The sequence below is a fragment of the Vespa velutina genome, chromosome 1 (assembly GCF_912470025.1).
Source record: "Vespa velutina chromosome 1, iVesVel2.1, whole genome shotgun sequence".
Lineage (NCBI taxonomy): Eukaryota > Metazoa > Arthropoda > Insecta > Hymenoptera > Vespidae > Vespa > Vespa velutina.
The window spans coordinates 16,243,288-16,266,395 of NC_062188.1; the positions used below are offsets into that span (position 1 = coordinate 16,243,288).

Below are 23,108 nucleotides of genomic sequence, written 5' to 3' on the forward strand. Positions count from 1 at the left end.
GAGTTATATGAGAGATAATTGGAAAAATTAGGGATTTATGTTCTTTTCTCCTACAATACAGTCAATTAGATAGTCTAGTTCCTTTGATTTTTTATTTCATGTTCTACTAGCTAAGACTTATTAAAAGAAATATTAAAGATCTTGCTCATATATTTTCAATATAAATTCTAGATATATGAATATATAAGTATCCGAAATAATAATTTACTATTTAAAAAGTGTAGAGCGAATAAACGGAATCATATTCGTTATTATTTCTGTAGTTTATTTTTAGAACAAAGAAGAAACATTATATTTGCTGTAATAATGCTTTTATTTTATTCGTAATGAAAATAAATTAAAGTATTTTTGCCACAAATGTATTGTTGCAATGAAAAAATAAAAAAAAGAATAAAAAACAAGAACACAGAAAAACGTCGATTTCAATATAAAATTTTAATAAACATTATCACAATAAAGTATGAAGAATATAAAATAAAAACTTATCAAAATGTATTGAAACATATCCAATTGTATGAAATATACACATTTATTATACAAAAATTTATTATATGTTTTATTATATGTTACATGACAAATCTTTTTTTAATACTTTATAAAAATCTACATATCCATCTGTAAATAATTCTTGATTCTTGATAGTGTTAATGTATTCTTCAAATTCATTACTTTTATAGTAATTATCTGTCGAATTTGCTTTATTAATTATTTTCTTAGGTGCAGGCACAGGAGGTTTAAATGCAACACCAGTTGGATCAAATTCTGTATAAAACTGTTCTGGTGTTCTAAAAATTTCAGAAATAAGTAACTTTAAAATAAGTTAAAAATTACAAATTTTATTAAATTTTTAAATATCATTTGTATGTATATACTTACAGTTTAGCAATATCTGAACTTAAACTACCTTCACCATTTACAGGTACATTCCATGCTATATTTTTTGCTACTTTCCGCACTATAATATGATAATGACGCTGCGTAATAAAAAATAAATGTTAATGTAGAATAAACATGATTTATTTTTTAGATTAAATTTTTAGAATTACATACCTGAAGGACAACAAGCTCCCATAATGCAGAACAATGTGCATTACAATATTCTGGATCTTCAATTTCAGGTTGATAAAATCCATCTCCACTGGTATAATCTGTATCTAATAAAACATCTACTGCTCTACCAAGTTGCATTATTTGCTTGATAATACTTAGTAAACCAAGCGCCCCATTATGTTGTAATTGTAAAGTTAAAGTAATCATTCTTTTTACAAAAGCTACTAAACGTTTAGAAGAAATTCTTTTTCTTCTATTAATAAGTACTTGTATTAAAGTTCTCAAAATAATTTCTATTTCAGTTTGTGTTTTACCACAATGAATATTTAAAAGATTTTTATATAAATGTACATAAAATCTGTAAAATGAATATATATAATATTTATCTTAGAAAAATATTTTTCAATGATTATATATCATAATAAAATATACTGACTTGTAAGGGTCAATATTCAATGATGTACCTTGACCTGATAATATTGTAAATACGCATTGAATACAATGCAGTTGTTCTCTCAATCCTAAATTACCTTCCTCCATTAATCTATCTATAACTGTTACTATATCTTGATAAAAGTCTAAATTGATACAATGTGCAAATCTAAAATTCAAAAATATATATATGAAGAAAATTTTCTTTTTAATAATAAAGTAAAATATATGTACATAATACAGGGATTATCTTACTTTGCCAATCCTTCTAAGCATACAGATAAAATTTTATTATTTGGAGCTTGCTTCAAAATTCTGAAATAAATTGTGAACACTACACTTGTTATTTCTGTAAAAATTTTCTGTTTTGCTTGTTTGTTTTCTTCTGCTTTGGTTTCTAGTAGTTCTTTTTCTACTTGTTCTAATTTTTTGTTCTTTTTCCTTTCTCGTTTGCTTAATGAAAGAATTCTTTGTTTGTGAGAAATTAGTTTCTTTTGTTTAGTTTCATCTTCTTTCTCTTTATCAAGATCAATATCTTTTATACGAAGAGATAAAAGCACAGATATAACTTCAGCATGTACACTATGACCTTTAGATTTTATAAATTGATTTATTTTACGTACTATCTGTAATCATAAAAAGTATTTATATACAGAATGTAGTTAATTAATACAATAATTTTGTAGAATTTTCTTACCGTAAGTGATAATTCTCCACGCTTATCTTCCTTAAATACTTCAGAAATATATTTTACTATTCTTTCTCTTACACTAGCCTTTTTGTTATTTAATAATGGTATGAGAAAGTTTGCTATATTAAAGGAAAAATTGAAATAAGGATGGTTAACTAATAATTCACACATACACATTACAGCCATTTCTCCCAATAAAATTTCTCTTTCGTAAACAATTCGTGTGTCTCCTGCTTTTTTTCTCAAGATATTAGACATCTTTTCAAGTTTTTGTAAGTACTGTTTGTAACTTTTTAGTAATACAGCTTCATAATTTTGTAATTGTAATGTCTCCTTTTTCACTAAAATATAAAATATTAATAAACAAAAATCAAGAATATATAAAAATTAATAACTAAAGGATATTAAACAAATATAATTATTTTTAAGTGTACTAGGTTTACAAAATATACAAACATTTGACGCCTTCTGGTTTGAGTTGTAAAATTTGATAAGATGGCAAAAGATCTTTAAATACTTCTAAAAGTGATATCATTGCCAATTTTTTAACTGTAATATAGATTTCTGGATTACTTTCTTCCATGAAATCCAAAAGTACTTTAAAATTACTAGATTTAAGTTCTGGATTCTCTAAAAGTGTACTAGACAATACACCAATTTTGAAGCGCCTTGATTTTAATATTTCTTCACGACATGCTATAAGTTCTACAGTAGATACTGCTTCACCATTTTCCTTATTTAAATTGTTCTACAATATTAATTAAATTCCATTATTTTATCGTTATTAGAGTTAAAGTTATTGAATTCAAGTAACTCTCTTATATGTAATATAACATATTTGGTTAATATAAAGTCAATATATAATTGTCAAAGATTTACTTGTAAATATGAATTAATTTCTCCATGTTCATCTAATTCTTCATCTTCCCCATTTTGTTCAAACATACTTTCTTCATTATTTTCAATTTCCTTATCTTCTTCTTCTTCTTTTTCTTCTATAATTCTCTTTTCTATCACTCCTTGTTGAGTTTTTATAGGAAGTAACATACGCATCTTTTTTATACCGTTTCTTTCATTCAACTTTGATACATGATCTTCATACGATTCCTCTAGTTGATCTTCTTCCTGTTTTCTTTTAGATTTTTGTCCTTGTTTATGATTTACAACTACCCTAAAATAAATATCAATTTATGTTGATTGTTTTAATTATATAATTGTATAAAAATGATTCATTTCATACTCATTCAATCTTATTTTTTTCAATAAATTATAAGATTTATTAGAAATAGCATTTTGTAAAAAAGATAAATCATCTTCTTCAACCATATGTAATAAATCTTCTCCATTATCACTTTCTTCTTCTTCTACTTTGTCTACTTTTGGTAAAGTTCTTTGAATTTGTTTTTTAGATTGCCTGTGTCTACGTGTTTTTAATTTCCCTTGTTTTGAAAGTTTTGTTTTTGTCTGATTGTTTCTTTTAATTTTACTAATCTTTGGTTTCTTTTGCTTCTGTTAGAAAAAAAAATATTATCTTACATATATTATTATAGATATTAAAAAATATAAAAAATATTTACTGTTTATATTTAATTATTTTATTAAACATAAAACAAAAATTATTAAACTTGTTTTCATATCAGAAGATTAGATTTTATAATAAAATTACAAATTTCATATAAAATCAAAATATATCTAATACTTACACTCATTTTTATGTATTTGTTAAAAAATTACTAGAATAAATTTTAGATATTATAAAATCTTGAAAATATTTATTAATAAATTAATAGTAAATTAAATTTGTATACTTTTAAAGTCAACACGTGTATTACACTACCATCACTAAAAGTACCAACACAAATATTGTAATGTATTTGTGTTGGTACAACTTAAGCTTCGTTTCTATATAAGCAGATACAATACATTATAAGGGCACAACGAAAGTTTTACAAGTGACGCATGTGCATATATGATTATTTCTTTGTGAGAAAAACAGAGTGGAATAGGGAATATACTCTTTTGATCTTTTTTCTGTAGATTCTTCTATATTTAAGGTATTAATGGACTTCTCTCTAAGAATAAAAATTCCATAAGCTATATCTTTCCAATTTAAATCACGTAACATAGATGCATCCATTACGTATTTGTACACAACCTATTTAAAATACATCCTACATGAGAGAAAAAATTTATTTTCAACAGCGATTTCATATGATTTTTTTATTTTATGATAATCTTAAGTAATAGTAATAATTATAATAAATAATTTTATTAACGAATCAGATAATTTAAGGTAACTAAACTTCTTAAATTTTACTATCTTATACAATATATACCATTTGAAATAGATTCTTCGTATATAGAACTTCAAATTTGAAGTAAAAGTCAATATTATATTTTGCTGGTATTATTTCTCTATGATTAGTAATAATTGTAAAAGACTTTATAAATATATATATTTGATTTCAGGAAAATATAATTTTTTAAATTTCTTAGAAATTCCGATCCTATGTCTGAATAATTAATACAATGAAATAAAAGTTTCTCTATAAACCTGTTGATATTAATATCACTCAAGAAATATTAACATCTTGTTAAATAATTTCTGCAAAAAAGAAATATAATACTTTTGAAAAAATGGAACCCATAAAACCCATGAAGTTAATGGTACGTTCGTTAGCATCATTTGTAATTCTTGCAAGTGTAATACACTCTGTTTGGTATCTTTTTCGAGAAAAATATGTACCAAAACATGAACAGGGCAATATTCCTGTTGTTATGCTATTTAAATATTTTACAGGAAAAGATACAAAGAAAAGAGACAATGATAAAAACTAATGTATAATTAATTTAAAGTAACGTATAATTCTTTGTAATATAATAAATAATTACATTGAAAAATAGTATTTTTTTATTATGATTTTAATTCTGACATAAATAATCAAAATATTGTAAAAGGAAAAAAATTGATTGTGTGTATGTCCTTATATATGCTCTTATATACAATCAAGTTGTTAATATTAAATTTATGCTTAATTTGTTTTACTTAATTAATACTAGTACTATCCTATAGTATTGTTTAATTATTTTTCATATATAAATATGTTATGACATTATACGAATATATATATACATTTTAGTCGATTCAATTATTTATATGAGATGTACATTTACAGTTCACGCAATAAATATTCCTTGCGTTTAAAGTATTACAAGAGCAATAACTATCACAATTATTAAAGATAAGTAAATCAATAAAAATACACGATTTGTGATTACTTGGTTAACCTCTTGGTGTAATTAAGTGTGCGAAGCAGTTCACTGATGTTCAAAGAGAAAATTAATTTTTCTTTTCCTTTACTCTTTGTATTTTTTAATAAAACAACGTATTAAAATAAAAAATATGTAAATTCTCCTACTTCAATTATATTTGACATACATATATATTTACATGTCAGATATACACAAGAAATGATATAGATCTTGAGGAATACTTCATCATGAAATAATGAATGATAAATATATATTGTATTATAAAACTAAGTACATAAATAAAATATATTTTTCTTATTACATTTGATATTTTTATATATTGTACAATAATGAAAAAAATGGTTAAAATTTTTATGAATTTATTTGATGAATTAAATGGGATTTCTTAATAAAATATGTAATATTGTATGCACGCGTAGTCTTTTATGAAGAATTATAATCGAGATTAAAATAAAAAATTTATGACTATAATTTTCAATGATGGTTTTTGTGCCATTATTTGATTTTATTGTTAAGTGGTAGAAATCGGTCTAGTTGCCGTCTCCTATTCTCATCTAAGACCAAGGAGGGGATATCGTGGACAAAAGCGACCTCTGTTAAGCTACCGGCCCGCTCATCAAAGTGTGCAATGCATTGCTGTTGAAAATGGCGTCGGGCTCGGAGGTGCCAGAATATTCGTCCCCAGCAAAACGGCGAAAGGTCGACGGTTACGACTATACGTCTATCAACAGTATTGAACCAGATTTCAGAGATTGCGAGATCGTACGCGACAGAGCGAATGAAGATTTTGAAGGTATGTTCGCAATATTATGAACGATTAATTAAAGAAATCGACAAAAATTGCAAGATGGCGGAGCGAAAGGCGTCACCTCATTTTCCATGGTCTGTCTTAGCTTGATCCTGTTTGCAGCGAGTACTGAGGACGCCATGACAGTTGCGCTTCGTGCGTCGTATTTTCTAAATACTTTACTTCTACCGCAGTTAACAGTTTCCTCAAGCAACTTTATAAGGCCGGTATTCTATGATTTCCTTGCTATTGGTCGCATTTTTTTCAATGTCGCGTGTAAAAAAAGACAGAAGAATTTTCCTTAGAACATAAAGCATTCGAGGCGCGTATCGAAGGATTAGTGTGACAGTAGCATCTCGGTGCGCTTCATTCGCAGAGATTCACAGATGGCACAATTCTCACATAAAAGAGAAACGTAACTGTTTTTCCTTCATTGCGCATATACATTGATAGGCGGGAAAAATATGATATCCTACAAATATAATCATTTTTACAGAATATATATATACGTATCATATATATGTATACATATATATATATATATGTATCTATATATATATATATATATACATATATATATGTATGTATATATATAAAGATATTTTAATAATAATTCATCGACTTTTATAAATGGATAGCGATTTTCTAAATAAAACCATTTTTCTTTTCCCCCTATTAATATCTTCGGATATAATCAATATTACGTTTTTCATTTTTTTCAACATTTTTTTTATTTTTTTTTTATTTTTTTTTTTATTTTTTTTTTTTTAATTTTTTTTTATTTATTATTTTTTTTTTTTTTTATTTTTATTTTTATGAAAACAACGATTTATAAATCAAATATATAAATAATGAGATGAAATTTATATCTGAACTATTATTTTTAATTAAATATTAATAAATATAAATGTACATCTTCTATAAATTAAAAAAAAAAAAAAATTGACACGAAGTAATAAAAATATAAATTCATTTTTATAATTACATAAAATAATTTTGAAATCTATATTTATGATCCATTGATAACAAAACAGAATTTAATAGATTTATTATATTGTTCTATTTCTAAAAGGATATATAAAGTTATTAAGTTTTTTTTTTTTTTTTTTTTTATATACAAATTTTTTATACAAACAAGAAGAAGAAAGTATATTTTCATTTGAAATAATAATTTATAATTGCATGAATATATTGGTTGAAATAATATTTAAAATTAGATATGTATAGTATTCATTAGAATCTATATTATAACAATATAGGTGGTTTTTTTCTATTTTTTTTTTTTTTTTTTTTTTTTTTTTTTTCTTTTTTTTTTTTTTAAGAATTAAAATCTAACAGTAATTTTTTGTAATAAAATAATTAATGATTATTTTCTTTTATATATATATAGAAACATCGGGTACAGACAGCGCATATGCTGAATTAAGCGATGAATCCAAGTCTGCTTCCACTTCTTCAGATGCTACAAATTTGACATCTTCATCTAGAATTGATTCGACCAGTGACGATACTGGATGTCCGTAAGTTGAAATCATTAAATTATATTATATTTTGAAATATTTTAAGTTATTTATTGTTATCGTTCGTGTATTAGGATTGACACTGCAGATGAAAAAGACGAAGTGTCATCGACAGTATCCAATTTGTCAGATTTATCAGGTTTGTCTGAACTTTCTGGTAACGGAGAAGTTGGTAATCAGTGGCAAAACGCCTGTTCGTGGGTGGAAAAGCAAATGTTAATAGGTACAGATCCACGAGATCTTTTACATCACCTACTCATGGATTCCACACAGATTCCAGAGCAGGTTGATGACCTGACGCTGTGGAAGGTATCTATTAAATAGTGAATAGAATATGAAAATACATTAAATAAAATATTTGTGATCAGGATATACTAATGCTAAGCAATTCGATATTTTAGATAATATTAAATATGATGTGTGAACCACCACGAAGGCAAAAGTTGAGGCATATAAATACGTTGTCCGACGTTGTTAGATTAATTCGCAATAGTAAAAAAATCATAGTTCTGACGGGCGCTGGTGTGAGTGTAAGTTGCGGTATACCTGACTTTAGAAGTAGAGATGGTATATATTCAAGACTCGCTCAAGATTTTCCAGATTTACCCGATCCACAGGTAGTGCAAAATAATAAATTTGATTGCTTTAATACATTTTATTTAACTTCATACATTTATTTTTGTTAATATGTGATCTTTACTATTTATTTCATAGGCTATGTTTGATATCAATTATTTTGGTCAAGATCCTAGGCCATTTTACAAATTTGCACGTGAAATATATCCAGGACAGTTTAAACCTAGCCCCTGTCATAGGTTTATAAAAATATTGGACAAACAGAAGAAACTTTTACGAAATTATTCACAAAATATCGATACTTTGGAACAAGTAGCTGGCATTGAAAACGTGATAGAGTGCCACGGTATGTAAATTCGATATTCCTGTGGTACAGGCAACCCTCCTATAACACGGTTAATTACCGTGGTTATGTACCGTGTTATAAAAAGCTAGGAAGTAATATAAATTAGGCGAATTTGTTTTGTATATATCAAAACCGTGATATAGGAGGGTATTTCGCAATTTTTGTACCGTGCTATATCGAAACCGTGTTCTTGGAGTATCGTGTTATACAAGGGTTGCTTGTACTCAAGAAAAAATGGAAATGTAAGATCGAAAGTATCTCTCGTTAAATAGAAAAAATATTGAAATTCTTTAATCGTCCTATTTCTTATTATGCATTCGTTTTTTCTATGTTTTTTTTTTTTTTTTTTTTTCTCAAAGGCTCGTTTGCTACTGCTTCCTGTACAAGGTGTAAATATCAAGTTAAAGCGGACGACATCAGAGAAGATATCTTTGCCCAAAGAATACCTTTGTGTCCAAAATGCAGAGTGAACGCCCTACCTTCAATAGCCGAGACCAACTCCAATGAAAATTATAGAGGTAAATGGATGACCTATTTATATTTGATCTCCGCTGATAGTATATTTATTTGCAGTCTTTCGTAATCTGGCTTATCAGTTTCTATGGTATGGAAACTTAGCTATCTAGAGATAGTTTCTGCTATTAGCCTTTCCTATATTGTGTCGCGAGTCGATGGCCATGTGAGAACATTATCTGCTCTTCTCGGAATACATCTTCGCTAAATGATGTTGCCATTTACACTGATCCACACATAAGTCGATATGTCAATCATAACTGCGAGTAAAACCTCGCTTATTAATAAGCATAATAAGGTAAACTTATAAAATTGCATCAAATAACCCCGTAAACGCCAATCAGACGTGGTTACGGGCTTACAGTTTACCGCTTGCCATTTTATCACATTTGACATTTACAATTGAAGTATGTTATGATTGAGTGAAAAAGACGCCATTACTCTCTGATCCTGATTTTTCTTTTTTTTTTTTTTCTTTTCTCCCATATTTAATTGAAAAAATCAATTTGGTATTTGAAATATATTTTTGTCTTTTCAATTTTCAGATCTCGTGTCTCAAGGTATTATGAAACCTGACATAGTCTTCTTTGGCGAAGGTCTTCCGGATGCATTTCATGATGCCATGGCAAAAGATAAGGACGATTGTGATCTTTTAATTGTCATTGGATCATCTCTAAAGGTTCAGCCGGTAGCATTAATACCATCATCTATTCCATCTCACGTCCCGCAAATTCTCATCAATCGCGAATCCCTGCCGCATCTCAAATTTGACGTTGAGCTATTGGGAGATGGAGATATTATTATAAATCAGCTTTGTCATTTGTAAGTTGATTTTGATTCTCTTTCTCATCTTATATACGATGAGTACGATATTCTTAATATGATGATTTTTTTTTCTTTTTTTACAGAATGGGTGATAATTACAAAGAAGTATGTTGGCGTGAAAAAGTCCTAAAAGAAGCATCTCAACTATTACCATCGCGTTGTGTACCGGACGATACGTGGGAACAAAGTCAAGATATTGCCGATCACACAATATTACCACAAAGTAGTACAGACGATATTTTAACATCACATAATATTTCTTTAGAGAGTCCAAACAATTTAATAATCAATCCAAATCCGATAGCTCAATACGTCCAAAATACAACAGATGTATGTGTTTCTTCGACTTTCCAAATTACTCGTACAGAAAATGTAGAAGAAACTTATAGCTTAGATGAAAGTCCAAAGCGAAGGTTAGATATTTCCAGTAATGAAAATAGTCCTAAAAGAATGAATCTTGGGTGCCATTCCGTTATAAATTACGTTACGTGTAAGGATGCAACAGAAACTAGTGATCAAACGATACATTCTGTAGAATCTAAGAATCATATTATATCTGTGGAATCAACGTCTGAACATAATGGCCAAATTTATAATTTAGAAGAATGCCAAGTGGCTCCAAGATTAATCGAATTTCCTTCAATCAATACGTTAACGAACATTACTTCAGAAACAAATCGATTTGACGGCAGTAGGGAAGAAATAACAAAATCTGATGAAGAATCAACATTAATGAATCATGTTGGATACGAGAAAACTGTTTTTAAGCCACGTCAAACGTCTATTGATTCGGCTATGGATTCTGGTATAGGCGATAGTTGTAATAGCGTTGATAGTTCAGAAGAAAAAGGTGAAATTGGAGAAACGAAATCCAATGAATTAGAGAGATATTGCTGGCCTCCTAAAATCAGAGAAAGTCTTGCTACTAGATTACCAGGTATATATATAAATAAAACTAATGTAAATTGTTTTATTTACATCTCAGTTGACCGATAATTATATTTTAATTTGATAAAAATTTTTGTTTTCATAGATAATTCATATTATCAATTAACACCTGGAAGATATATTTTTCCTGGAGCAGAAGTATATTCTGATCCCGAAGATTATGATAGATATTCTTTGTCAGCAAATTCCGAAAGTTTTGACAGCGATAGTGAGTCTTCATCGGGTGACGAGGAGGAGGAGGAGGAAGAAGAGGAGGAAGAAGAAGAGGAGGAAGAAGAAGAAGGTGAGGGAGAAAGGGAGCAGGAAGAGATACATGACACTTGTAAGTATTTTTTTTTTTTTTTTTTTTTTTTTTTTTTTTTTTTTCCCTCATAATATTTAATTTCTTCAAATTTGGCATACCTCTCTTTCCATATTTTGAAATGGAAAGGTCAATAAGAAAAATATATCTTTCAAAAGTTTTAAATTATCTCGATTATTTCTTTTTTTTTTTTTTTTTTTTTATATATATATATTTATATATTTATATATTTATTTTTATATATTTATTTTTATATATTTATTTTTATTTTTACTGTTCTATCCAGGTTCCACTGATAATCCAACACAGAAAGTTAACAATGAAGCCGAAGACAACAATGTAAACTGGGCAAGTAATTCGTATAGTGGTATACAAAATTGAACATGTACAGAAATGTGGCAGTCAATTTTAGTCACTGTTACTTTAATGAATTTTTAGCAGAATTTGATGATATCGTTGAGTAGTTAATGTACAGTGCAATTCTTATCGACGTAACACAAAGCAATGTTCGAGATATACGTTGTCATACACGGAATACACACGAATGAATTGTGTAGAAGTCTTCTTGCTTGGTAATTAGAATTAAGTTGTATCAGGCGGTAGAGGCAAAGAAGCTTATTTATACGATTCATTAGACATGAGATTAACGATACTTGACCATAAAGTATTACCACCGAATACTGAAATGTTCAGTTTTTACTCATGGTTGTAGACTCACGACAAAATCAAGGTTGAACTTCAATCGATAGTTCTGTTGAAACATGAGTTACATTGTAAATGGTGTAACATATTTCACAAATTCAACATATACATTCAACGGTATACATAATGTACATGTTTTTCTAATATGTATTACTTTGTAATTTCATTTTAATGTTTTCACAAAGTTTGGTAGATAAAATGGTACAGATGAAACTTTTTGCAAACATCGAAAGTAATCGTTTAGATTTTTTAAATACAGCTTCTACAAGCTGCATCCTATTGTGGTTTTTTCTTTATAGAAAATGCGATATAAATTGAATACAAAATAACATTCTGAATATAATAATTATTGAAATAATAATCTCATGGAAATGATAAGTGTTATATTGTTGTAAAGTTACAGTTTCACAAATTTGTCTATCGATTTTTACAAATTGAAAGCATTTTTCTTCCAATGAGAATAGAAATCGCATTTTTCGTGACGATCTCCGTGTATCGTATTTGATAATATTTCAAATGAAATAACGTACTTTAAATATTATTACATCGGCGCATAGATATACCAATGTAACTCGAACTCACACAAATACGTTATATATTAAGTATCTTCTCTCTGAGAGATACCAGTGATTATTCTGTAAGTATATTGAAATCCTCTTTCGTATTATTATTCTTATTCTTCTCTTCTTCTTATTATTATTATTGCTATTAATATTATTATTATTTATCGATCGATTCTTTATAAAGGGATATGTAAATATAAATATCATAGTTATACCATGATTTCGTATTACCACAAAAAAATCATGAGACGATAACAACATGCAATAAATGTTCTTTTGTTCTTCGTATTTGAGAGCCAAAGTATTGAAAGGATTGTAAATATCAAGCAATCATATATATAGAAACACGTTTAATATGAGCACTTTAGATTACCGACCATCTCGTGCAAAAAAAGCATTTAATATTAACATTTTAATGTTTTCAACTAACATAATCACACTCAGTATGCACATGAATTTACGCTATAAGTAGAGATTGGCACCGAAATAATAGAGATACGAATATAATTAAGTCGAAGAAAATCATTGCCGTATATTTCTTTAAAGTGGTTGTTAAAGAGATCCCAATTTTTGTTGTTGTTGTTTTATTTTCCTTTTTTTTTTTTTTTTTTTTTTTTTTTTTAAAATCTTGATCAAAAAGCTTCGAAAACAATTTTAATTAAATTCCATCAATTTTTATGTTTGCCTTAGAATCCTATGACTTATTTACGCGTTAGTGCTCTTATTACAATTTATGTTTTCTATCAAACCTTGTTTTTGCTCCAATTATAAACTGTATATTACTATTCTTCTTTATCTTTCTTTGTGATTCTCCAAAGAAAAGATATACCAATTTTTCGATTGTAACGTGTTTCAGGCTGAGATAAAAGCTAACTTTTTTTTTATAGCCTCGTTTGAAAACTAGTGGTATATATATATGTATTTTTTATACATATAGATTCTATAGATTAACGTGTTATGTCTCAAAGTTATTGATTTTTCTTTAAAAAGAAAAGGACAATGAAAAATTTCTTAGAAAGTAACGTTCCTCGAATATCGTACTGATAACAAAAAAAACCTGTTTTCTATACAGCAATTTAGATTTAAAATTAATTATTTTATATTATATATATATATGTATATATATATATATATATGTATATATATAATATATATATATAATATATATATATAATATATAATATATATAATATATAAATATATATATAAATATATATACATAAATATATATATACATAAATATATATATACATATATATATATATATATATATATATATATATATATATATATATATATATATATATTGTACATCAGCACGATTAAACGATGGTCTTAATGATTTGGCAATTAATAATTTAAGCTTATTAAGTTCGACTTTGTTTCATTGGAGCACGGGCGAATGTACAAAGCAATGTTGGATAGCTTCGCATTGCGTGTTATTTTTATATGAATGAAAAAAAAAGGTTAGATTAGTAATTTACAGGATATAAACACAGAGAACAACAATGCAATAACTTTCGACAAACCATTGGCGACAATCGTTGTCGTCACATACGATTGTGTTATATTTGCAAGATAATTGCAAGACGATGCATTGCAAAGTTCGAGTCAAATATGTTAAAAAAAAACCTATGAAACTCAGGCATTTTGTATGCGTGCATCAAAACGAAGGGATTTGTCAAAGTTATTATTGCAGAAAAAAAATAATAAAAAAAAAAAAGAAATTGTACAGAATGATTATATGCGCAACAAGCAGATTATGAATACAGTAAACGTTAATGTGTACTAATAGCAATGTCCCCCTCCCCAAAAAATATCGGACATTGCTTTACGGAATTTGACATATAACGATGAACTACGCATATAGGAAAACACACGTCCGACTAGTTACTAGAATCTTGCACTAATTAAAGACATCTAGTAATACATTTACTAAATGTGGCTAAAGAATTGAAGTTTTCTCTTCTAAGTTTCTAAGCCACCAATCCTCTTTTGGACGTTAATTATAATACACGTGTGAAGATTCCAACGCAGCGAAGGATTGAAGACTCTTAATCTGCTCTGTTACCTTTATATATGTCTATATATATATATATATATATATATATATATATATACATATATTCTGGTTCCTAACAGTAAGAGTCAATTTTATAAGATTAGACGAAGAGATTATCTTCTGCTTTGTACAAATGGCTTTATTTATCATTGTTTTGCGAAGTAATGTGCAGGAAAGGCAGATTAGGTATTATTTTATGAAAGGCTCCCTCTCTTTATCCACACCTCGTTTTATTTTTACTCTTCTTTTATTTATTTAGGATATAATGAGAGTGCGCATTCACACGCCGCACGCACGCGCGCGCACGCATACACAACACACACACACACACATATGTATACATGTTTACACACACAGAACAAAAAGTTGGTTTTTATTATTGCGCCCAAAGTTACGCAAATCTTTCGGAACATTATCTTTCTGCTATCGATAACATTTAATATTATAGTTAAAGGAATGTTAGTTTAATATAATAGCATTAAAAAAAAAAATCAATCTCTTTTACATATTTATAACTCCTATCTTTTGTTCATTCAGATAGTATTGGAATATGGAAAATTTTTATATAATTTTATTATATTGTGTATATTTATTAGAAATATATTAATTATTTTAAAAGTATTATTCAATGTCATGATAATTAAAATTTAATCCTATAAAATACTATAAAATACGTGATCGATTCAGAAAGACAGAAGTGTTCATTTACGAAGATTTGACAATCATACCAACTTTTTTTCAAGAGTACTGACTTTTTGTATAAATGCGTCATATGTAAATATTTATTATTTTTACTATATGTAACAGATTATGGATCTCGTCGTATTAGTTGAGACGCGAATATATATATATATATATATATATATATATATATATATATGTGTATATGTATATTATATAATATGTCAAAAAAAGAGAAAAGGATAAAGAAAAATTAATTTTTACAATTCAGCTAATGCGGCGAAAATAGTAGAAACAGTTCTTGATTTTTTTTATAATTTGTTATTCAATCTAACGAATGTTAAAAAAAAATGTTCTCTATTATAAACGTTGTAAGTTTTGTTTTTTGGTATTACTAACGTGTAAGCTTAATCTTTTAAATTAAACAATTTTCTATAATAGCAGCTACACGATTTATTCTATCACCCAATGGAGCCCCCAACAAATTATTAATTCTTATATTTGCATTTAAATAGATGAAAAAATGATGTAACAAGGATAAATGTACAAATAAAAGTGAAAGCGAGTATACTCAGTCTTGTTTACACCTTTATTGATAATGTAAAAAAAGTATCATTTTGATTTATATGCTTGACGTGTCATTATGTACAAGTATCTGTTTGAAAGACGTATACTTGTATTTTAATTCTTGATAGTTATCGATGTTATGTGTATAACAAAAAATACAATAACTCATGATGGCGATTTAAAACAAAGAACATTGGATGCAACTATAATTAATAAGATAAATTGTACGTTAAGTCTTGTTAAATATAAGCAAATGCGGTTTTATGTGTAATTTACTCAAATCCATATTTGAGAATCATTAGAAAAATGAATGTAAGATAGTCTTCTTTCTCACATTTAGTATATAAGAGAAAAAAAAAATTGAAATAATACATAAGAAAAACAAGTACAATGCATTAAAAAGCAATAGTGTTAAGGCGATACTATATACTACTCGAAGTACTTTTAGATATTTGACATTTATCATATTATACTTTACTGCAAAGCTTTCTACTTTTGATTCCTTTAACAATGCTATATAATAATTGCTTAATTTATTTACTGTAAAGTAAACAATATTAAGACATTATAAATAACTGATTAAATATTTTATAGTTATTGTAGAAAATAAATTACTTATGTGTTTTTATAAAAGATATGTTTTCATTTAAATTAGAATAATTAATCTGATATATATTTTTACTTCATTTGATATACTTTAAATGAAATATAATCAAATTATTAAAATGTTCTTTTTGATATATTTATTTCTTTATACCTAAATATATATAATTTACAACACTTTGGGTATATCTAAATATTAAATTCTATTGTAAAAAATCATTGTAAATGAATTAATTTTTAATATATTAAATATAAGTTTAAAATTACATGATTTATGCTATACATTTTCAATTTTTGTGTTAACACTGAATATCTCTGCTATATAGTCATATCGATGGAAGTTGATAAAAATAAGATGGAATAAAGCTGATATTAATAATTACAATCTTATTGTTCTAATCAATCAATATGTTTTTTTATAAAGGAATATAAAAATTGTAAAAATAGTATGTTTATATAAATAATATTATTATAGAAAGTGATACATATTAAAAATGAATCATTTAGAAAACAATTCAATAAAGCTCAATAAAACTAAAATTACACGAAGTATCAATATCAAAATAGCTCTTTATGTAAAAAAATGACACAAAATGTGATTATGTTTAATTTGTGTATTGTATTACTCGGACATTGACTACTTTTAAAAGATAATTGATCTATCTTTCAGACATTGATTTAAAAATATGTAACATACTACATTTGAAAATTCAAGCTTTATCGTTTATTTTTCTTTTACTTAGGGCAACGAGGTCAAAGGTTCTGTCTTTTTATGTTATTATAGTTTAAGACTCTTTCTACGTCTTTTTGGCACTTAATCTTTTTCTTTTAAATATATGTTATACAATAATTTAATAAAATATTAACTTTAAATTTAATAAAATATTAATTAAGTACTAATATACCATATATTACCTTATTATAATTCTATAATTATAATTTTATTTATTAAACTTATCACTGCTATATAAACTTAAAATATATATAGTATATATATATATATATTTTACTATATATATACTACACTATATATATATATATATATTTTATATCCAATATATATTTAAAATATATATAGGATACAAAATATGAAATTTCATTTTATAAAGTACGAGTAACATCGTGATTCAATTAAATGCTTTACAATATTAATATTCTATAATAAAAATTTACAGATTGTTTCATGTAAATATACTTTACCACTGACTTACATTTCGAAAAAATAGTAAAAATGGCGGATTAGAAGTAAATTCATTTTTACAACGTTTAGACACACAGAACCGATGAATTATCATTGGTCAAGAAAAGAAGATGGCGGATAAGAGATGCTTTTTCACTTTTTAAAACTAGAATATTCTACCACTAGAAACGTTCTTCTTACATATATACTTTATATATTTAAAAAAGAAAAAATAATATAAAAGATAAATTACATGTTATAATATGAATACATAAGTCATTAAGACAGATAACTTAGATTGATGTAGAATATATAGTGAATTTTACGTTATATAATTAATAATTATTACGTTTATAATATATAATATGTATGAAATAAAAAAAAATTTTTTCTTTTTTATAATTTTTATTTTATAAAAACAGATATACCTTAATAACTAGTTACATTATATTCATGGTTTTAGAGACAAATTTCTTTTAAAGACAATAAATAATTTAAGGGAAAAAATGTACCTTCCGGTCATTTACTAAGTTTTAAAACTAATGACGCATATGACAGTTTGTCATAACATTTTCTATTGAATTATAAATAGTAGTGACAAATGCATGCGCGTAACGATTACACGTATATAGAAACCAAAGTTCGTATTTTGTGAGTATGAAATTAAACGCGTATAAAAGAAAACTAAAGGGAAAAAGAGAAATATACTTGGAAGTGAATTCAAAATTGCGCGCCAAGAGAAAGGCACTGTGACCCGTCGAATCATACCAAATCGCACGAACGGCCGAAAAGGCATCCGGGACTCTTGCTGTCGGCCATAGTGGAAATGGCGGGTGTTAGCTTACGTGAATGACGGCGATCGTGCTTGAGATTATCGTCAAAAAGCAAGTGTTCCGTGTGTGTTTCGCGGCACGGAAGCGATAACTCAGTGTCATATGATTCATCTGGAAGGTAAAGATGCAGAATGTAGCACAAGGAACAACCTCGGATAGCCAAAAACACGAAAAATCAGCGAGCGTTCACCACGATACTGGGAAGACGTCGTCGACTCCCCAGTCCTCGAACTCTAGTCCCACCAAGTCGGAAACCGAGACCTTTTCAGAATTGCAGCCACGCTTTATGACAGACTCGTCGGAGAGCGAAGAAGACAGCGTTTCAGAGGTAAACGCGAAACCAACTTATATTAAGGAATAATATCTTTGTGATTCGAGGCGAGAAACAAGAAACATGGATGTGTGTGTGCGTAAGAGAGAGAGAGAGAGAGAGAAAGAAAGAGAGAGAGAGAGAGAGAGAGAGAAAGAAAGAAAGAGAGAGAGAGAGAGAGAGAGAGAGAGAGAGAGAGAGAGAGAGATAGAGTGAGAGAGCCCCGTCCCTGCATCGAGTCATCCGTTCGTGATCGCTAGACTTTCGACGAGCGCCTCTCATGGGACACGTCAATCGCGACGAGTCGCGCGCGTGCATTTCTACTTCATTAACCAAAAATACGTTCCTCGTTTTTCTAGGAACAAGACTTATATGCGTCTTCTTACATTAGTGCCGATACGATGAATGAACGATCAACTTATAAGAATTTATTAGGAATTATTTTGTCTCTCGCGTTTTTTCGAGATCTCTCTCCACATAGTAGTACGCATGTACTTATTACTATTAGGTACGATCTCATTTCGATCCAACTACATATATATAGAATACGAACGGTCGAAGGTTTTTCAGCACAAAAAAACAATTATTCGAGAATGATCAATTTTTTGTCATTTTGAGTTTTTACCATTTCGTTGGATAGAAATTTTTTTATTGTCGTCTACCAGAAGTCCATTGGGATCATTCTCTCGTCTGACTTAATATTTAACATCAAAAGCGTTGTGTATTCTTTCTTTAATAAATGTGAAATTATGTGCCGTTTATCGTACCTTACTACCTTCGAAGGGAAAGGAAAGAGGAAGTGGTGGATAGAAAAGGATAGATGAGCGGGAGGGGTAGAAAAAGAGGAGTGGGAGAGAGGGAGAGGAGAGAGAGAGAGAGAGAGAGAGACAGAGAGAGAAAGAATGAAGAAAAGGAAGAGCGAAAGAACGAGCGAATGAGCGAACGAATAAACGATAAAGGAAATTCGCATAGAGAAGTTATATAATCGAAATGTATGCGTTAATAGGTAGAGAACGCCAGTGAAGATTCAGTGAACAAGAGACAATTGCAAGTCTTCCCTGCTCTTGCAAAACGTGCAGACGATCCTTCAATACTTTCCTTCTCTCTTCTCATCCTCCATTATACAGTCTACCTATCCCTCTTTTTCCTGCATCTTCTCTGAAAACTCGTCCTTCAACACTTTTACATTACTCTCTCGGAGACAAAGAAGTTCACAAAAATTATAAAAGATAATATGAAAATACCGTGTATCATCATCGAAAAATGTATCTTATACGTATATCATTGGTGCCATTCGGATGGTTAAGATTCGTATGCCATCTCGTGTCTCTCTCTTTCATATATCCACATGACTGCAAGAGTGTGTATATACACGCCGCTTGAAATTTCTTAGTGGCATGCTGCATAACCATGCGCGTGCGCATACACCGATGAACGCGCGCGCGCATGTATGTATGGCATGTACTATGAATGTACGCATACACATGTTCGCAATGGAACTTGCGCTTTACTGGATACGGGCACGCGTGCGCGTGTATGTATATGCGCTCATGTCGCGTGCGCGCACGCGCTCTACGTATATAGTGACACGTATATGTATATAGCATTGTACAAGTGTATCCTTGCTATATAACCGTGTACTATGTCGGGCGCCACCCAGCGGATTTCGTTTGTATTTCTCACGTTTGGTGCGTGTTCATGAAGGCTTGTCTGCTCGTTTATATATTCCTCGCTCGCTCGGTCGCCTTCCTTCTTGTTGTTGAACGCGTGTGCGAGGAAATACTGGGGAGGAAGACCACCATATTCTATAATTTACGAAAAACCTTCGCAGAATTTCGTCTTTCTTTCTCGTTCTTCCCCTCCGATCACCTTTCTATCCAGTCTTCTTCCTGTCTCTTCCCCCTTCCCCTCTCCCTCTCTACCGCTCTGTCTACTTCTTTTGCTCTCTTGCGCGCTTTTAAGATCGTGTTCGTTATTGAAAAGAGTGGAAGACAACGTTCGTGAACACAAGGCAAATGCGCCTGAACCTATTAATTTTGGAACAGGGCAAAAAACTAAGTTTTAGCGTAGGTACGCATGAAATAGTTCAACGAGGAATTACTATCTTTGTGTGTGCTTCTTGGAATGGCTGCACATTATTCTTATAACCGTTTAGTTGCCAGGTTATTCTCATACTTTCACTCGCGAATTCCTTTTTCATCTTCAAATATTCATTCTTATCGAATATTGTAAAACGAGAGATGTTTTTTTTTTTTTTTTTTTGATATATATTAACGAAATTTAAATTGACATCGTATGCATTTAAATTCTTTCATTTACATTCCTCTTTGTTAATTCAACGTGGCCTTTATACTATATATTTCTCATCATCTATAAATAATTTATATTATTGTATTGTGCTGATATCGCACTTCGTTTTATTAAAGATTATATTTATATTATACGGTTGTACATAAAAACCGTTGATAGTCTGCCTTTGGCGGAAATAACCTCAATTATCTAGGAGCGTCACGTTTTGTAATCGTGTCAAAGCTTGATGATAAAGTAATACATACCATGTTGTTCAAATAATTATACAATAAAACGTATTTTTCATTTTATTTTCATAATTCAATTATGCTCCTAATTCTACAAAAAAAAGAACAATAATGATGACTTTATATTTGTTATAATTCGTAATGTGTTAAATGGTAATGTGTAATTATATTTATTTAATACTTATTTATTGATGTGTTCTGTGACAATATTTTATTGATCAATTAACTATATTTGATTATAAAACAAAGGGACTTAGTAATTTTTTATTAAACTTATTTATTATACTTATTTATTATAAGTCATTTTTAAACATTAGTGTTAAATATGAATTATACATTTATTAACTTTTATTATTAGGCTCACTAAATTTATTTGATGTTCATTTGCAGAGATATCTTTGTTGTATCTATAATCAAGCTATATCTGTTACGAATGAAAAGTATCTTTCCTTATATAGTTAGCAAAGTTAAATATCTTGTTTGTATCTTATGCATTTGTAATAATCTGTACTTTTAATATTTCTTTTATTCACAATTAATATATATTATTTTACTTTATATCTATTTTACGATATTATTTCTCTATTACAAGTTCATAAAATATTTTATTTTTCATTTGTACTTTAGTTTTAATCAAAAATTATATGATCTTTTGATTTGATTAGTAAACCATTGGAAAGAAGTATTCCTTTTTTTTTTTTCTTTCTTTTTTTTTTCATTTAAATGTCCAACTAATTTAAGAAACTTTTATTTTAAGAAAAATATTTATCTAAATATTTGGATTTGTCGTATTAATTAATTACATAGTCAAAATCAAAATTGTTTTATATATATAAATGATATTTTATTTGTATTGTTTTTATAATAATTATAGGTGGAGTGTTTTGCAATTGATCAAGTTGAGTTGGATGAAGATAATCATCTAGAGTCATCCAAGTTTCTATTGAACCCGGAGGATCCTGAAAGGTCAGTAGATCCTGTAACTCAAGCGCGTTTGGAAGCTCTTCTGGAGGCAGCAGGTATAGGCAAATTGTCGTCAGGCGATGGGAAGCACTTGGCAGATCACGAGGTGCTCCGTCGTTTAACGTCTAGTGTTTCTTGTGCATTGGACGAAGCAGCAGCAGCATTAACGCGTATGCGTAGCGATAATCCACGTACCCAAAACGAGAAGCGCTCGCTTGTGGAGGCCTGCACTGACGGCGACGTTGGTACTGTAAGAAAGTTGCTGACAGAAGGTCGCAGTGTTCACGAAACTACGGAAGAAGGAGAGAGTCTGCTCTCTCTTGCTTGTTCAGCTGGTTATTACGAACTTGCTCAGGTTTGTCTTTGTTCTCTTATTTTGTATTATGTTTTAGATTTATTTATATTAGTAAATGTATGTGCATTTATTCAAATATTATGAATTTTTGATATATGCATCATCAATCGTATATACGTATACAATTTTAAAAATGCATGATGCACATAAACGTTATACGTGTGGATAAATATTTTACGGTACACACGTCTAACTTATAATTATAAGTTTATATCTTTATAGTTAACAATTATTTTATTTTTTTTAAACTATTATATTAATTATCTTCTATAAATAAAGACAAATTTAAAACTCATATTAATAAGACAATTATGAAATAGTAATAAAACGAAAATTTACGTGATAAGATAAATCAGAATAAAAGAAAATAAAGATAATAATATTGCTTTTATATTTTAGAAAATTCCTATTATTATGTATTATAATAAAATCTCTATACGATATTAGTTCAAATTTTGAGAGAGATATTAGACTTAGAATTCAAAATATG

At 28.2% G+C, this 23,108-nt stretch overlaps 3 protein-coding genes and 1 long non-coding RNA gene across 7 annotated transcripts in view; 3 read left to right on the plus strand and 1 right to left on the minus strand.

The window, feature by feature from the left end:
• Positions 1 to 416: 416 nt before the first annotated feature.
• LOC124957985 (nucleolar complex protein 3 homolog) lies at positions 417 to 4,031 on the minus strand. 2 transcript variants are annotated; one of them, XM_047515644.1, is made up of 11 exons: positions 3,982 to 4,001; positions 3,877 to 3,906; positions 3,414 to 3,682; positions 3,053 to 3,344; positions 2,630 to 2,921; positions 2,180 to 2,514; positions 1,738 to 2,108; positions 1,487 to 1,651; positions 1,051 to 1,408; positions 877 to 974; positions 417 to 785 (listed from the first exon to the last, which is right to left on the minus strand). In XM_047515644.1, exons 2-11 carry the CDS (start codon positions 3,880 to 3,882, stop codon positions 560 to 562), a joined length of 2,412 nt encoding a protein of 803 aa, XP_047371600.1. In that variant the 5' UTR covers positions 3,883 to 3,906; positions 3,982 to 4,001; the 3' UTR covers positions 417 to 559. The 2 variants fall into 2 exon arrangements, with proteins under 2 accessions (XP_047371600.1, XP_047371591.1); XM_047515635.1 differs by having other exon boundaries at positions 3,877 to 4,031.
• Positions 3,883 to 4,918, plus strand: LOC124957997. The gene is made up of 2 exons (XR_007103817.1): positions 3,883 to 4,466; positions 4,643 to 4,918. It is a non-coding gene; the product is annotated as an uncharacterized LOC124957997 (long non-coding RNA).
• A 1,149-nt stretch (positions 4,919 to 6,067) lies between these two features.
• Positions 6,068 to 13,192, plus strand: LOC124957979 (NAD-dependent protein deacetylase sirtuin-1). The gene is made up of 10 exons (XM_047515622.1): positions 6,068 to 6,239; positions 7,624 to 7,753; positions 7,828 to 8,062; positions 8,155 to 8,370; positions 8,468 to 8,675; positions 9,035 to 9,193; positions 9,734 to 10,010; positions 10,097 to 10,950; positions 11,047 to 11,283; positions 11,549 to 13,192. Exons 1-10 carry the CDS (start codon positions 6,092 to 6,094, stop codon positions 11,641 to 11,643), a joined length of 2,559 nt encoding a protein of 852 aa, XP_047371578.1. The 5' UTR covers positions 6,068 to 6,091; the 3' UTR covers positions 11,644 to 13,192.
• Positions 13,193 to 18,418: 5,226 nt separating this feature from the next.
• LOC124957882 (ankyrin repeat domain-containing protein 17-like) overlaps positions 18,419 to 23,108 on the plus strand; it is a 19,206-nt gene continuing 14,516 nt past the window's right edge. For 2 of the 3 annotated variants that reach the window (XM_047515363.1, XM_047515374.1), the window contains exons 1-2: positions 18,419 to 18,781; positions 22,175 to 22,618. In XM_047515363.1, the coding sequence (XP_047371319.1) occupies positions 18,578 to 18,781; positions 22,175 to 22,618 (648 nt within the window). In that variant the 5' untranslated portion in view covers positions 18,419 to 18,577. Of the gene's footprint in view, positions 18,782 to 20,494; positions 20,834 to 22,174; positions 22,619 to 23,108 lie in introns of those variants that run through there. The other variant, XM_047515383.1, reaches the window with a different exon arrangement.